At 37.3% G+C, this 18009-nt stretch overlaps 1 protein-coding gene across 1 annotated transcript in view; it reads right to left on the bottom strand.

Moving 5' to 3' along the window:
* LOC132241738 (contactin-5-like) overlaps positions 1 to 18009 on the bottom strand; it is a 184688-nt gene that overhangs the window by 136361 nt on the left and 30318 nt on the right. The window contains exons 3-4 of the mRNA XM_059710644.1: positions 11229 to 11352; positions 10926 to 11101 (exon numbers count right to left, since the gene is read on the bottom strand). Of these exons, the coding sequence (XP_059566627.1) occupies positions 10926 to 11101; positions 11229 to 11352 (300 nt within the window). The remainder of the gene's footprint in view (positions 1 to 10925; positions 11102 to 11228; positions 11353 to 18009) is intronic.

Here is an 18009-nt window from a genome sequence, read left to right on the forward strand (position 1 = left end):
TATTTTTCCTTAAAGTCAGTATAAAACTACATCAAACTGAAATTATTTTATTCTCCAAGAATCTTGATTTTCTTCTCTGTGTGGCTTTATTATGTAACACTATGAGTTGTTCAATTTAATTTATCAAAGCTTGCAATCTTGATGTCAATTCAAGTTCCATAGTTTTTATACTCTCACCATCATCCATTCAATCATTAGCAAATGCTCATCTATTTTGGAGGCTTCCACAGATATCTATTTTAAGCTCCTAACATCTAGAAAAATGCCCAGAGAGAGCAGATTTCGAGTAAATGTTCTATGAGTAAAATAACTACAGATATGCCAAACAAAAATGTAATGCATGGTTAAGTAAGGAATAGGGTGGAACATGGAAAATCATAAGTATAAAATTTGAAGTTGGATCTGAATCAGATCTATTAGCTGTGTGACTTTGGAAAAATAACTTGACATTCCCGTGCTTCATTTCTTTTTTCCATTTATAAAGCAAGTCAATAGAAATTCCTCATAAGGTTGATGTGAGAATTAAAAAGGGTGATGATGCATTAAACATGTTTAACAGTTAGCTTGGCTTTTAAGTGCTCCAACAATCACTACTTATTCTTGCCTTATTGTTATTAAATCTATGTACCTACAAACATACATACATACATGTATATAAATATTTGTATAGATACACATCTATAAGTCTCTATCTATATCTATCTATCATCTATCTATCTATCTATCTATCTATCTATCTGTCTGTCTGTCTGTCTGTCTGTCTATCTAATCTATCATTTATCTATCCACCCATATACATGAAGAGTAATGATATGTAGCACCTGGTCCGGAAATTCAATCAAGGCACAAGAACTCCAGGCTGGTTAATGCATATTCTGACTTGTCCCTTAAATAAAGGGTTTTTATTAAAATAATTTTAGAAAGTACTCATACTCCATATCTGCCCCATTGTTTATGTTTTTGTTTTATATTAGTGTCTTTTTATTCACCTGGATTATAAATTGTCCTGATTTGGAGCAACTACTAGTATTTTTATCAAGTAAACCTGGCACTATTAGTGAGAGTTAAAACTCTATTATACTTTTATGCCTCAGAATTTTTGTGCTAGGGAAAGGTCTCTGAAGATACTCTGCTAAGGATTAGGGAGCAGTGAATTAGGCAAATGGGTATGAGTGATGAGTCATAGGATTTGTATACTCCCTGATATTGATCTTTCTGGGTTGCTTCACACAGTGTGAGTATAGAACTGCCTGACTCCATTTCTAGAAGCCAGTAGAGGAGCCCTGAGATCAAAGGTACCCTGGGTCAAGATAGGTAAGTGGGGTCATTTTGCTGTGACAGGTGGACAGTTAGTCATGATTTCCATAAGTAATAAAATTGTGTTCATATTTACTTTAGTTAGTAAAATAATTGCAAATTTATGTTATGTCATAGAATTAAGGATTTAGAATAAGATGCCACAGATTTCAACTTTAATTCACTTATTATAACTGGTCTCTAAAGCATAAAATTATGTATTTTTAATTAAAAAATGTGTCCTCTTAAAGAATCCATATCATTGTTTGTCAAGAGGCCTTACCCGCACAGTTACTATATCTGTATGATCAGAATAATTGTCTTTTTAAAGAAAGACAAGACATATTGAGTAATAACTTTGTAAAAAAAAGTTGTTTTGTTTATAGAAAAGATTTCAAACTAATGTTCACTTATCCTATATAATAAAGAGCTAATATGATAATTAGACTGAACAGCTCAACAACCTTCCAGACATCCCTCTGATGACCTTCCGGACGAAGCCGGGGCTGCAAGGGCCGGCCGAGGCAACCGGGTCTGCCAAGAGTCGGGCCCCTTGCATGAATTTCGTGCATCGAGCCTCTAGTTTTGCAATAAAATTGGATACTTTTACAAATAATAAAATCATCCATGCCAAAGTGACTCATTCAAGTTAATTAATTTTCCAATGCTTTAATGGAGTTATTATGTATAAAGCCTCAGAATAATGAAATAAAGCTTTGGATATTCTGTGGAGTTAGCAATTATTCAAATAATTTCCATGGATGTTAAATGCTAGTAAAATGTGCTTTTAAAATCTAAGAACAATATTACTTTAGGAGAAAAATGTTATGAAAAAGCCAGAGAAGTAATTTTTGAGTTTTGTACAAAAATGAAAGATTAAATAAAAGGGCTTAAATACAAAGTCTATAAAAATCATATAATCTCTCTAAGAGTTAAGGAGGTTATTTTAATCAACTGCTTAAGGAAACGAAGGAAATAGTCTGAATAGAAATAATCTAAATGCCCTGAGAAGCAATATGTTTGAGTTTAGATATGAACTATCAGTTTACCAGGGATGGCATACAAAGTTATTTTTGAAGCAAGAGGCAGCATAAGGAGATTTTATACTTGATTCATTTTATGTTTGACTTGCTGGTATGAATTATTTCTAAAAATCCAAACTTTGGAGAGATTGCTATGAGCTTTGGATTTCTGAAGGATGTTTAAGCATGTGTAGTGTCACATTATCAATATCAAATTCTCATCAGCATGGTAATAAGCTAATCTAGTGACAAAGTTTTAAATGATGTATCCTTGCTTGTCACTGAAGAGAAAACATTACACTAGGTGAGAAATTATCCTTATGATGAACATAAGCTACAAGAATAAAACGTACTTTGTAAAAAAAACAATCTTATTGATAACCAGTAACAATCATCACTAGCAATAATACACCAACTCTGTCTTTCTTTCTGAACTTAAAAAACAGCTCACAGACATGGCTTCTCCACCTCATTAATTTTTACTATATACCCCAATGAGGTGTGTATTTATTAATGCAAAAGTACATTATTAACATTGAGTGAGCTGAGACATGTTTATAGGTATTCATTTAACTAAAAGATCCTCATAGATAGACATTTAGACATATGAGGGGTAGGTTAAAAGGGGAAGATGAGCCAGTATGCAGCAGCTGCTCAAATCCATTAGCTGCTTAGATCAAAATTTAGAAAAGGATTTATAAATGAATGCAGTGAATAGCTTCATGATTAAATTCTAGTTACATTTAAAGAATTGGTTTGGGTTTATGTCAGGCTAATTAAACTTGCTATTGAAGTGATGTGGGGATGTTGTTATGATCTCTATATAAAGCCTCAAATGAAAAATTTCTGTGACAATTAAATGTCAAGAAAAGATTTTCTTCTCTTCAGAAACTTGGGGAAAATAAGAGTCCTTTAAATGTTAGTATTTTTCCTTTTGTTCTGACCACTGGAGTCCTAAGAAATATTTATGTTTTGACCACAATAATTATGAGACATTATGGCCTACACTATCTTGACCCCTTACTAAGAAATGTATTTTTTTCCTGGTACTCTACTTATTTACATATTTATATATTGTAGCACATAATTTTATATAGCAAGTCATATAATTCACCTTTGGAATGATGTTAAGATAAAAATATTATTAAAATAAATATCATATATGTATATATATATGCTATTTTTCATGTGTTAATATATATTGAGTGAAAAATCAATTGGAAAAAAGCTTTAAAAGATATTGAATTTGTCTTATATTTAACTTAATTTTTCCACATACTAGGTATAACTTACTATTGCTAAATCACCAGGAAAAGGTGCCTACACTTACTTACCATCATTCTCTTCAAAACCCAGAATCTATGACAATATTGTCAGTTTTTGATAATAGCCACAGTAATCTTTGTCTTGTCTCAAATTCATTTAGTAAATTTAACTTTCCAAGTCCTAACCATGTATCATCCAATTATTGTTTTAATTAAAAAAAAGATTTATCAAAATAATTAATGTGATTTTAAGAAAAATAAATATATATAAAAGTTACTGTAAGTCCCCAAATTCCAGATTTATAAAAAGATCTAATTTCCCTTAAAGTCTCAAAATTCCATTCAAAAAACTAAGAAAGTGGTTTATTTACTAAATTTGAACAATGAGAAGAAAGGCATAATAATTACATACTTATTTTTGTTACTAGTATTTACTTTTGTTATATTATGCAAGTATTAATAAATTAAATATAAAATGGTGTTTGGTGAAGAAAACTTAAGGACTTTTGTAAAGATTGTAATATAATTATAGTTTAAGAGAGAAATGGAAAATTAAATTGAGTATGCCATAATGTGAATATAATACATATTTATGTTATAACTAGGGGCCCGGTGCACGAAATTCGTGCACTGGGTGTGTGTGGGGAGGGGAGTGTCCCTCAGCCCAGCCTGCCCCCTCTCACATACTGGGAGCCCTCAGGCGTTGACCCCCATCACCCTCCGATCGCAGGATCGGCCCCTTGCCCAGGCCTGACGCCTCCACCAGAGGTGTAGACCCCCATCACCCTCCGATCGCCTGATCGGCCCCTTGCCCAGGCCTGACGCCTCCGCCAGAGGTGTCAGGCTTGGACAGGGGACCCCCATCTTCCCCTGATCACTGGCTCTGGCCCCCGCCCAGGCCTGAGGCCTCTGGCCCAGGAATCATGCCTGGGCAGGGGACTCCCATCTCCCTCTGATCGCTTGCTCCACCCCCCACCCAAGCCTGACGCCTCTGACCCAGGCTTCAGGCCTGGGCAAGGGGACCATCATATCCCCCCAATCCCCGGCTCCGCCCCCCACCCAGGCCTGATGCCTCGGCCAGAGGAGTTGACCCTCATCACCCTCCGAACACCAATCACCGGATCGGCTCCTTGACCAGGCCTGAGGCCTCCGGCAGAGGTGTCAGACCTGGACAGGGGACCCCCAGCTCCCTGCGGTTGCAGGCTCCGCCCCTGCCCAGGCCTAATGCCTCTGGCTGAGGCGTCCGGCCCGGGCAGCGGGGACCCGCAGCTGCAGTGGCCCCGTGATCGTGGGCTCCGCTTTAGGCCCAGGCAAGGGACCCCTAGCTCCCGGGACTGCCAGCTTCGACCGTGCCCAGCTCCCATCGCTGGCTCCACCCCTACTTCCTGCTATCACTGGCCAGGGCAGCAAAGGCGCCTGATTCTCCGATCATGGCTGGGGGGCAGGGCAAAGGCGGCCCCAGGGCCGCCTTTGCCCTGCCCCCCAGCTCTTAGCTCCCCCCTGGGTTTCCAATCACTGTCAGTGGCAGGGGGCTTCTTCCTGCTTTCCCTTCGCCTCCCTGCATTGTGCCTACATATGCAAATTAGCCGCCATCTTGTTGGCAGTTAACTGCCAATCTTAGTTGGCAGTTAACTGCCAATCATAGTTGGCAGTTAATTTGCATATAGCCCTGATTAGCCAATGAAAAGGGTATCGTCGTACGCCAATTACCATTTTTCTCTTTTATTAGATAGGATAGGAAAAGATTGAGTATCACTATAGTTAAATAAGATATATCATCTGTAAAATGGAGTTACATTTTATAAAATAACAGCCTACGTTGGTTATGCAGATGAAATGAGTTAATGTATTTTAAAATATTTCTGCCAGTAAGTATTCAATAAATACTGGGCTGGGCAATAGGAGGTTTATAGTTGTGAGCACAAAACTCAGGGTTTCTTACTGTATTATTATTTATTAATTATTAATTATTGTATTATGTTCCATATGAACAACTATAAACCTTCTTTTCCCTACTCTTGTATAAGCTACTAATGTAAACTCAAGACTTTTGTAAAAAGTTGTTTTTAAAAATCTCTTTTACTAAGCTATTTTAGTAATGTCATCCTAACCACCGACATAAATTATTTGAAACAATCGTATATGCACTTAGGGCACCTAGATTTTTGTTTCTATAACATAATGAAGTAGCTGCATCTAGGCTTGACTGAGGGGGTGAGTAGTGGATCAAGATGTAATTAGGAGAAAGCTAGAACATTTTAAAATATATTTCTGGTTAATAAGAGGACAAAGTAGCCAGCATTAAGGGAATCACAGTAGACAAACTGTGATAATTTGCATATGCATGTAAACAAGTTGAATCTGCAAAAACTCATTTAAATCTAATGTAACTCAGAATCAGAGAGTTTAATATCATGCATGTGTGTGTCTATAATATATATGTAATTTTCATGGAAAGGAAAGATGACTCTAATAGGATATGTTTATATTTTATTTTCTTAAAAAATATGTATCTATTTATAATATAGATTAGTACCTTTTTCTAGAAATATAATTGGAAGAGACCCATCTAATGTTAATTAACATTGTACAATAGGTCTTAGAATCACATCGTTTTAAGCAAATGTAATATCCCCAAAAAGCAAAAGCCTATATAAAAGCTATAGATTTAAGGTATCATTGATAAAACAAAAATAACATTCAAATTATAAGAGGCTGAGTCTGTTAAAGAGGTATCATTTCTGAATGAAGTAACCAAAATTCTATTGGTTGATAATTCAGAAACTGACTTTAGATTGGATAATATTATCCTCTTTTCTATTTTATCTTTGAAGGTCATAGTAGAGAAACATATTTGATAAAGTTATATATCTATCTCTATCTCTATCTCTATCTATATCTATATATCTATATCAAAATATAGATATAGATATAACATCCCATCTAATAATAGACAAATATTGAAATTAACCATACCTCTGCTACGCTTCCCATTGGCTAATCAGCAAGATATGCAAATTAACCACCAACAAAGATGGCAGCCGGCAGCCCCACAGCTGAAGCGAGCAGGAGGCTTGCTTGCTCTAGTGATGGAGGCAGCCAAGCATCCTCCCTGCTGTGACTGGGCTCTAAGCTCCACTCTAAGCAAAAAAATTGCAATTATAGAAGCTAAACAAACCCCAGATACCTGCTTTCAGCCAGCTGTGGACTCGGAGGTGGAGCGGCAACAAAGTTTCAATTATAGAACGTAAATAAATCCCAGAATTAAAAAAAAAAAAAAAAAACAGAAAAGAAAGAAGGAGAGGCTGGGAGCATCAGTCGCTGGCGGGCTTGACCAGCCTGAAAACCCTCAGCCCCTCAGCCAGACTGGCCAGGCACCCCAGTGGGGACCCCCACCCTGAAGGGGATGCAGGCAGCCTGCAAACAGCCATCAGCCCCTCACTCAGGCTGGCCAAGAACCCCAGCGGGACCCCCACCCTGATCTGGGACACTCTTCAGGGCAAACCAGCCAGCCCCCACCCGTGCACCAGGCCTCTATCCCATATAGTAAAAGGGTAATATACAAACTGACTCTAACAGCAGAATGACTGGGAATGACTGGTCACTGTGACACACACTGACCACCAGGGGGCAGATGCTCAATGCAGGAGCTGCCCTCTGGTGGTCAGTGTGCTCCCACATGGGGGAGCTCTGCTCAGCCACAAGCCAGGGTGATGGCTGCCAGTACAGCGGTGGTGGTGGGAGCCTCTCATGCCTCCTCAGCAACGCTAAGGATGTCCAACTAGAGCTTAGGTCTGCTCCCCGCTGGCAAGAGGACATCCCCCGAGGGCTGCCGGGCTGCCAGAGAGATGTATGATTGCCATCTTAGGCCAAATCCCCCTGGGAGCAGGCCTAAGCTGGCAGGTGGTCATCCCCCGAGGGGTCCCAGACTGCGAGAGGGCACAGGCTGGGCGGAGGGGCCTCCCCTCCCCCCCCCCGAGTGCACAAATTTTTGTGCATTGGGCCTCTAGTTAATGTATAAAAAGTAAAAATACATACATAATAAAATTGTTGTAAACTGAGTAAAGTATCTATATATGTAAAAGCCTAAACAACCGAATGACTGAATAACCGAACAACTAATCGATGGGTCGACCAATTGCTGTGACACACACTGACCACCAGGGGGCAGGCACTCAATGTGGGAGCTTCCCCCTGGTGGTCAGTGTGCTCCCACAGCCAACCTCCAGCAGCCAGCAAACCTCCCACAGTCCCTTCTTTCATTGGCTGGCCCTTCCATTGGCCCTGATCGGGGGGACTGGCCAACCAACCGTCTGTGGTCCACCCTCCCCCAGCCAGCAGACTCAATTGCCCCAACAGGGACCAGTCAAGACAGCCCCTATTGGCCCCGATTGCCAGCCAGGCCGAGGGACCCCATCCATGCACAAATTCATGCACCGGCCCTCTAGTAAAAGTATAACTCAAGAATAAGCAGAGTTTAGTTGTAAATATTCATGAAAAGTTTAATAATAATTTTGATAATTTACAAGTTTTATCAAATTTAATGACATTTAAAACAATAGACTTGTATTATATTTGAATATGTAACTTGATTAAATAGGCTTTAATAATTATCTAAATTTACTAAATGTATTACTGTCGTTTTGAAATATTAGTTGTGTAACAAATATTTAAATTTTTACATATAGTGATTGATAGAAATAAACAATTAATAATTTCAGCTTTAAAATGTGTCAAGAGTAATGATGCTTCTCCACCCACCAAAGCCTTTGAACTTTAAATATTCTATTAACAATGAGCAGCAAATTAATGCTTTATGGATCTATGAGGCTGGACATAGAAAATCGTAATATAAATGAAAGTTGCCACAAAGTTTTTTTTTTTTTTTTTAATGTTACTTTACCTTTGTATCCTTTCACTTCCTTTCAGAGCCATTTTTCTTTTGCTCACCAATTTCCTCCCTCATTTTCTGCCCCTAATCACACAACTACCTTGACTCCTAGAATCTGATAGTATCCATGCTCAAGCCTAAGTATACTAGAAAGCAAGTTGATTGACCCTTCACTCTCTCTGTACCATCTATATTTGCATTTTTCTTCCCAAATATTATCTGGAAAAAAGAAAAAACTAAACCTAAAGAAATCAATTTTTATATCATCAGTATATACATGATATCTAGTCGGGGACTAATTTTGAGGCAGGAGTGGCCTTTCCTATGTAAATGACTGACTGCTTCAATCAGGCATGTTTCAGATCTTATGCATAGGCATGGCCTCCAGAATAGATAGATGATAGATAGATAGATGATAGATAGATAGATAGATAGATAGATAGATAGATAGATAGATGATAGATAGATAGATAGATAGATAGATAGATAGATAGATGATATAGATAAATAACAGTGAGCTTTCCTTGTCTAGTCATAAACTGTATGTGCTGGTACCAACGTGCTCACTGCAGCTGGGGGTGAGTATATGATAGCTGTGACTAGGAATCCTAGGAAGGCACAGTCATACAGACATGTAGGATCTTGAATTTGGGTGGTGAACACACAATACAGATGATGTATTATAGAATCGTACACTTGCAACTTATATAATTTTATTAACCAATGTAACCCCAATAAATTCAATAAAAATATTTTAAAATGCATGTAGGCTTTTCTAATAAATATGTTTCTTCTATTAAGCATGTAGAAAACTTTACCTATTTTGCTGCCACTGCTGATTTTGGGAGGAAAATAACCTATTTGATATACAGGCTACTGTGAATTAGTGTATGTTTCATATTGTATAGTGCAAAGAAAAAGGTATAAGCCAGTAATATTTGCATATCATGTTGTCTGAATTTGCTGAAAAGACTCTATTGAACAGAGAAGCAATTAGGAGGATTATTTTGTATTATTAAGATACTTTTAAAATGTGTATTCTGAAAAGTATTAGGTTCTTTAATGCACCACATAATTATTTTCTAAAATAAAAATAATATATCTAGGCTACTATCATGGCATATTTGGTGTATGTAAAATACCTTTATAAACTCCTTAGCCAAATCTACTTTGAAAGACAATATTTCGATTTTTCTAGGGCCTAGATCAATGTTCTCCAAACAGATTCATTGTCACATCTTTCTTTCCTTTTGTCCTTCACACTCCTATAGTAGGGTGTTTGCACTCTGATTAATTAGAAATAATATGTGATGAAGATTGTATAGAGAAATCTTAATTATTCCATTCTTCGGGGTGTAATTTTAACTTAAAAATCATTTTGTGATGAATTATGTAGCCAATATAGTTACATATAAATTATTAACACAAAGATTCATGACCCTCCTATCTATATTTTATTATTTGTAATCCTCAAGAATTTAAATCAAGTAGGATTACTTACTAAGAAATAAAACTAAGATTTTTTTCACCTTGTACTCTATCCTCAATTTGGTGTAAGCCCTCATTACAAGTTAAATAATTGCAAGAGTTTTAAAATCAATAATTTGGTTAATTATATATATGATCTATTTTTAAAAATGTATATTATAATATATATATGTGTATATATATATATATATATATATATACACATGATCACACATGGTATATTTTCTCTAATAAAAAAATGGAACAACTGGTTAGGAAGTTCTAGTCAGAATCTGAAATATTAACATTTCAGAGGCATTTCTTTGGTTAACTACCATAAGCAGAAGTTTTATACTATTCAATAATTTTATGTCCAGAAGATTCTATAACAAATACTCTATAGTAAACAGTAAAAAAATAGAGGCAGAAAGTAGATATTTTAAAAAGCAGACAGAATTCGAAATCTATTTTTTGCTAGATTTCAAAAGATATTTAAATTCTAAAACTATCTGCTTTCATGAATAAGATTTTTATTTATTTATTTTTTATTTTTTTATTTTTTATCTCCCAGGCTAAAAGGTTGTTTATTTTAAGAGGACAGCTTTGGCTGGGTTGCTCAGTTGGTTAGAGCATTGTCTGGATACACCAAGTTTTCAGGTTTGATCCCTGGTCAGGCACATATAAGAATCAACCAATAAATGCATAAATAAGTGGAACAACAAATCAATCAATCTCTCAATCGCTTTCTTGCTCTCTCCTGCCTCTCTCCCTGAAATCAATTTTAAAAATTTGAAGAGGGCAAAGATTTCGGGGAATTTCAAAATCTCTCAGGAGGAAAGGCATTGTTTTTCTAGTTTTAATCCTTACTGAGATTTTTCTACTGTTTAAAAATCTGAGGTTTTATGCTTTTGCATAACTAAACTTGGAAATTACATACATATATATATACATACATACATGAAAAAACACATAAACTTTACTCACAGGCAAACTGAAGTATGGCCTCTCTACTAAGAATACTTCCCCAAGTGTTGGCTGCTAAACACTGGTAATGGCCAGAATCTCTTGCTTCACTCGGATTGCTTATAATGAAGGTCCCGTCAATCAAACTGTAGCGATAATCACTTTCCAAATCAATTTCTGTTCCATTTCGAAGCCATCTAAGGAAAAATCAGAAGACAAATTGTGAAAATGACTTGAGACATTATAATACTCCCTGGAAGTGTCAGAATTTCATTGAAGGACATTTTTAAGACTTAAGAAAAATAAGTAACAGTGAATTTCTACCTGTAATTGGGGACTGGATTGCCACGAACTTCACAATTCAGTGCTACTTTCTTTTCATCAGAATCAGTTGGGAAAATTATATCATCTGGTTCTTGCACAAACACTGGCCCATAGTCCACACTTTCTGTAAGGACCAAGATAGATACACTTTAAAATTTATTGAAATATCAAGACATGTTTGTTTTTTCTTAATTATGTTCGCATTAGAAATTCTTGCTCTTTCCTTGTACTCAAAGGCATATTACTAAAAGAAAGGGTTAGCTATGAAATTATATTGTTTTAGTAGATTGCAGAGATTTAAATAGATTTTTTGTAGTTGACTGAGAATTCTCATAAAAATAGGATATATATAATGGAAAACAAGCATTTCAAGCATTACTTTTGTATATTTTAAAATATATCTTTATATTCATCTAAAGCAGAGTGTTATTATGTAAATAATACTAAACAAAAACATTATTTTAAAAACCTAAAAGTTTGTAAAGCTCTTAGAATGTTAAAAATAATATACAATAAAGAAAAAAGATATGAATTAATAGTGTTACTACTTGGAATCTACAGATATAAAAACATCAGTCTTTCATATATTCCTTTTTGCACTTATTTAATCAAGCACTACTTAGTGCTGATAATGCTGAAGTGTAGGGAGAAATCATGTAATACAAATAAATATATTGTCATGGAGTAAGTAAAATATGTCCTCAAAAATTTAAATAACTGAATAAAAATGTCAAAAATAGTGGTCATCAGTAAGTAAATTAGGTAAATAGGAGATCAAAAGAGAAAAGACATTAAAAAAGGAGGGCAAAAAGGAAGAGTTCTTAAATTTACTAAGTGCCTACTATATGCCAGACATTAGATTCTATCTCATTTAATTAGTTAATACTCAGAGAAATTCTATAATAAGGTAATTTTAAACTAACAAAACTTTCATGGAAAAGTAGAAATGAATATAGGCTCCATATGTCCGGTTGGGCTTAAGGAGACCATTCTGCTAGAGAAATGATGAGTAAATGTGCTGTGGGAGTACGAGTCATGTTAGCCTGCAGTAGTGTGAGAATATACAGAATTATACGCATACCTAGGATCTATAGTATACTGAATTGTGAACCTAGGAAAAAAGTAAAAACGTTTTACTTTATCTACACTAATAAAGAGAAATATGCAAATTGGTGTCACTCCACTACGCCCACTAGCCAATCAGAGTGACTATGCAAATTAACTGAACAAAGATGGTGGTTAATTTGCATACGCAGGCACAGAGTGAAGACTGAAGGCTCCGGCTGGAGTGAAGACGGAAGACTGAAGAGGCTTGGCTTCTCCACTGAGGCTGAACCAAAGGCCTGGGTCTCAGGTGCCGGAGGAAAACTGGTGCCAGCAGCCAGGGGAAGGAAGGCCTATTGCATGAATCTTTGTGCAATGGGCTTCTAGTTTTTAATAATCATGAATTCGATTACATGATAACCTTAGATCAAGATTCTCACCGTGGTACATTTTGGGATATTCTGTGTTGTGAGACTGTCCTGTGCTTTGTTAGATACTTCCCATCATCCCTGGCCTCTATTCACTAGATTCCAGTAGCGCACCTCCTCAACAAAATAATAACATCTCCAGATACTGTTAAATATCCTTTGGGGTCAAAATTACCCTCTTTTAAAATAACTGCCTTAGGAAAATGAAGAGAGGAAATTTTAGAAAAGCCGTATTTCCAATATCTGTACTAAAAAATTCAAAGTTTACTTGATCCGTGGATAACCACGAGAGAAAATATCAAGAAAACTATGCAAAAATGTGAGCTTTAAAAAATTATAACTTAAAAAGATGTATACTTTCATACTTCAAATGTAGGTAAATTAATTTTCTTTATTTAAATGCATGATAAGTCTATTCTTTTGGGGCAAAGAAAATAAGTGTCATGATATTCTAAACATTCATCCAATAAAAACTGAGCACTCATAACAAGTAGATGATGGGAAGTATTTTCTTTGAGCCCTAGATAACCTAGATGAGGTTCTTTATTTTAACTCACAACAAAAAATATTATGAAAACAAGTGAAATGTATTTCTCTACACCAAGTTATACCAATGACACTGAAAACTTTTATTTAAAAATAAGGAAAACAAGTGATTGGATAAATAAATAACGAGAAAATTATTCTCAAAATATTGTAATTGTTTCTGCATCATAATTAATTTAAAAATTTGGCAAAGCACATGAAACCTCATTAAACTCTCAATTAGAGTTAAACTGCCCAATCAAGTTATGAAAAAATAATCACTTCTAATACACTCAAATGATTATTTATATACTAGAGGCCCAGTGCACAAATTCGTGCATGGGGGGGGGGGGCGGGACCGCGGGAGGTTGGCCACCGGCCACAAGAAGGGAGATAACTCTCGGCCCCCCTGGGAAAGCAGCCGTGTCTGCCACAACCAACCCCCGGTTCCATTGTCCCAGCCCAGGCCCAAAGACCCTGGCAGGGTCGGGAGAGGAGGCGACAGTTGCCAGGACAGACGCAGAAGGAACGGATGCTGGATGCCAATGCCACCCTTGGCATCCCACCACTGCGCGGTTCCCCACCTCCACCCCTCCTCCTTCCCTCGCCGCTGCACTGACACCGTGGGGGGCAGGCAGCCCCTGGGGAAGGGAGAGGATGGGAGTGAGACAAACCCTTGTGTCAAGGGCTGACTTTCAATAGATCACAGTAAGGAAGCTGCTCTGCTATGTATGAAACCGACCCAGAAACAGGTCTCTATGAATGGTTTAGCACCAGGGGCCAATGGGGGCCAACCGGCTAGGAGAAGAGGCCATAGGAGCGCACTGACCACCAGGGGTAGCTCGTGCATTGAGCGTCTGCCCTCTGGTGATCAGTGCATGCCATAGCGACTGGTCGACTGGTCAACTGGTCATTCTGGCCATTCGGTCATAACAGTCGCTTAGGCTTTTATGTATGTATATAGATTATAAATGCCTAGGATATATAAAATTAACATTTAATAAATGTATTTTATATATGCATACATTATCAAACTCATGAACTTTAGAGTCAGACATACCTTGGTTGAAATTCCAGTACCATCATTTTCTAGCCTTGAGCTAACTACTTTTATCTTTTGCTGCTCAATTTATTAATTGTAGATAATAATGTCTCATTACAGTGCTATAATAAGGATCAATGGACATTAACACTTATAAATAAATACACAGTAATTCATAAGTACTCAATAAATGTATGTGCAATATGGTATGTAATATAACAACCATGAGGCCAGAACTAATGCCCCCCCACAATTTATTAGATGACAAAACTGAGGCTGAAGTCAATTAACTGAATGTATATAGCAAAGAGATGATGAACCTGGAATACAAATCCAGGACTGTTGGTATCTAGAACCTAATTACCACTACTACAATTTACAAAGCACTTTCATATTATTTAATTCACTGAGCTGAGCATTATAATTATTTCTAATTCAACGATGAAAACTCTGAGGTTCTGGGAGACTTCTGCAAAATTAACCACAGACTAAATGGTTGATTTCAACTAAGGTTCTTTGGTGTCAAATCTTATGTTCTGAAAAATGTCAAAACAGACAAGAGGAATAAAAGATTGTCAGTCTGGAGCATAGCAGAGGGGTACGACTTGGTGAATTATGGACTGAAAAACAAGTGACTAGTCTAAACAACATTTATTCTATCACTAGAGGCCCGGTACATGAAATTCAGCCTAGCCTGCACCCTCTCCAATCCAGAAGCCCTCGGGCGATGTCCAACTGCTGGTTTAGGCCCGATCCTGGGGATCAGGCCTAAATCAGCAGTCAGACATCCTTCTCACAATCCGGGACCACTGGATCCTAACTGCTCACCTGCCTGCCTGCCTGATCACCTCTAACTGCCCTCACTGCCAGCCTAATCACACCTAACCGCCTCTGCCTGCTGGCCTGGTCACCCCCAACTGCCCCACTCTGCCAGCCTAGTCAACCCTAACTGCCCCCACCGCCGGCCTGGTTACCCCTTACTGCCCCCTCTACAAGCCTGGTTGCCCCCAACTTTCTCCCCTGCCGACCTGGTCACCCTACACAAACTGCTGTTCAGTTGTTTGGTTGTCCCTCACTAACCCCCCTGACGGCCTTATTGCCCCAGGCAGCATACTGGTCATTACTGTTACTGTGACGGTGTCCCGGACAATTTGCATATTCTTCTATTATTAGTAGAGATGACTATCCATACTCTTTATCTCTTTGTTTTTCATTGTCAACTCCAAAAGCATCTTAGCATGCACTCTCTCATCCTTTCTCTCCTTCTTTCATTTTCCTCTTAGAAATAAAGTTCATTGTAAGGGGTGAAAAAGCATGTGTCTAGGTAGACTGTACCAATTCCCAGAAAAGGGTAATCAAAGATGATACTATTTCTGAGAATATTATTGATTTATCTATAAAAATAAAAGGGTAATATGCTAATTAGACTGGACATCCTTCCTGATGAAGCCAGGGCCTGAGGGAAGCCAGCCGGATTCCGGGTGCCTGTGGGTGGCCAAAGGGAAGCCAGCCCAGGTCCCGGGTACCTGCTGGTGGCCAGAAAAGGGAAACAGCCTGGGTCCTGGGTGGTGGAGGAAAGCCTGTGCCAGCAGCCAGGAGTAGGAAGGCCTACTCTTGTATGAATTTTTATGCATCGGGCCTCTAGTTCTTCTATAATCAGAGTCCATATATTTATAAAGATGATACATTTATTGCTTAAAGCAATGTCCTTACACTTTGCAATTTTTAGCTTGATGGATCTGTAACTTAGGTAGATAGACTTCAAAACTTAAATGATGGTAAATCATCACAAAGATCGTGATAATCAATAAATCAAAATCTTTACTTAACATGGTAGAAATATTTGAGATAGTTGTGTAACAGACAGATGCCATCACATGTGGGAAACTGTTTATTGCCTTCACTATCTGATAAGCATAGACAGAGAACACCCCGAAACCCCCCGAAGGCTGGGTGCCTTTGAAGCCCTAGCAAAGCTCGGAGCTAGGCGCCACCTCTGTTTGTCCAGACAGTGGTAGCTGAAACTACTCCCCCATTTATTATTATGTAAATCCTTGCTGATGGGCTAGTCTGCTTGTTACTAGGGGGTCACCTGCCTAAGGGCTATGCTATGGGTGCATCCCAGATCAATAAAAGCTTGGTGAGGCCTGAGCACGGAGGAAGTCCTTTGGGACTTGCCGCCTGGTCCCCCAATATTGCAAAATTATCTCGTGTCTTTTTCTCTCATTTGTTGTGCGGCTCCACTTTCAGATACCAAACCCTTCTCCATGCAGAACGTGGAGGGAGTCTTACACAACAATCACACACAACGTTAATTTTTCACAGGACGAATGTTTTTGAGAGTGTTTTTTCTTGAACGGACTTTTAATGAACAGACTACAAATATTTGTAAGTGGCTGAACTTAAAATGCTAGTGGTTAGTGTCTGTGAAATATTAGATTCATATGTCAAGTGTTTTTCTTCAGAAGAGGATTCAGTTTTGTAATGATCTTTGTTTCTCTGCTACAAAGAATGATGAAATCAGCACCCTTTTCCTCACTTCCTTTATTTCCTAAAATTTTCCCCCCACTTTATTTCCTAAATTTTCTCAGTTTTGTTTGTTAATCACAGTTCACATGGTTTCTTATTCATAGTTATTACCTACTATGATATTAAACATTGATTATGTCTTTTCATTATGGTTTTCCATTTCTGCTTCCTATTTTTCCCTAATTTAAAGTTTATATGTGCTATATTCCTTGTTATATGGTTAAGAATATCTGTTTGTTGTCTTTACAACTAAAAAAAACTTGACTGGGTATCAAATGAGGCATTCACTATTATTGACTATAGATATCCTTCCATTCTCTCTCTCTCTGTTCACATTTAATATTACCATGGTGATGTCTGAGTTCTAGACTGACTTTCTTCACTCCCCAGTGATTGGAGTTTATGACTGGATGCCCGTAGGCCTTTATCCTCATCCTTTAATTTCAAGACTTTTGATAGATATATATTCATGTCATTTTGTATAGCTTGCAGGTTCAAGAATTTCTTTTTCAAGAACGTATCTTTTTCCTTTGTTCTGTTCACCTTATATCACCTAGGCATAGCTTGGATTTGTTAGTCTTATTTATCATCTCTGTAAAAACTTTTATATTTTTATTCTTTTCATATTTGTTTGAATTTTTAAAATGTGGTTGCTGTGTTCCTATCTCTTCAGTTGCCTATATATATTTCACTATTGGTTACTATGGGCCTATCATTTCAGGGTATGTGATATCCTGTAGTTATAAAAATCATGCCTGGTCCACCATTCTCTCTCTCTCTTCTCTGAGGGAAACATATATTCCTCCCAAAGGATTTACACTTATGAAAGTAATAGATTTTTAAATAGTTTACTAAAATGTTGAAGTAGACATGTAAGAAAGGTAATGACTAAATTTTTCTGGATAGCTTTCTCTTAGGTTTATATCAGAAAAATAAGATAAACTATCCAGATTATTTGGGCAAGATGATTTCAGTTATGGAGGCAAGCCAGGGGCAAGGTTTAGAGGTAATTATATAGAGTGACATAAATTGGAAATGTTTAATGAATTATACTTATAAATCTAAACTGACATTCACATAAATGTATGTATCTATAATAATAAAAGCGTAATATCAAATCGACCGAATGACCTAACAGCAGAACGACCATCCAGATGACCTTCCAGACGACCACAGTATGACAAGCACTGGTACCAGGACAGCCAAGGCAGTT

This window comes from Myotis daubentonii, chromosome 9 (genome assembly GCF_963259705.1).
Source record: "Myotis daubentonii chromosome 9, mMyoDau2.1, whole genome shotgun sequence".
Classification (NCBI taxonomy): Eukaryota; Metazoa; Chordata; class Mammalia; order Chiroptera; family Vespertilionidae; genus Myotis; species Myotis daubentonii.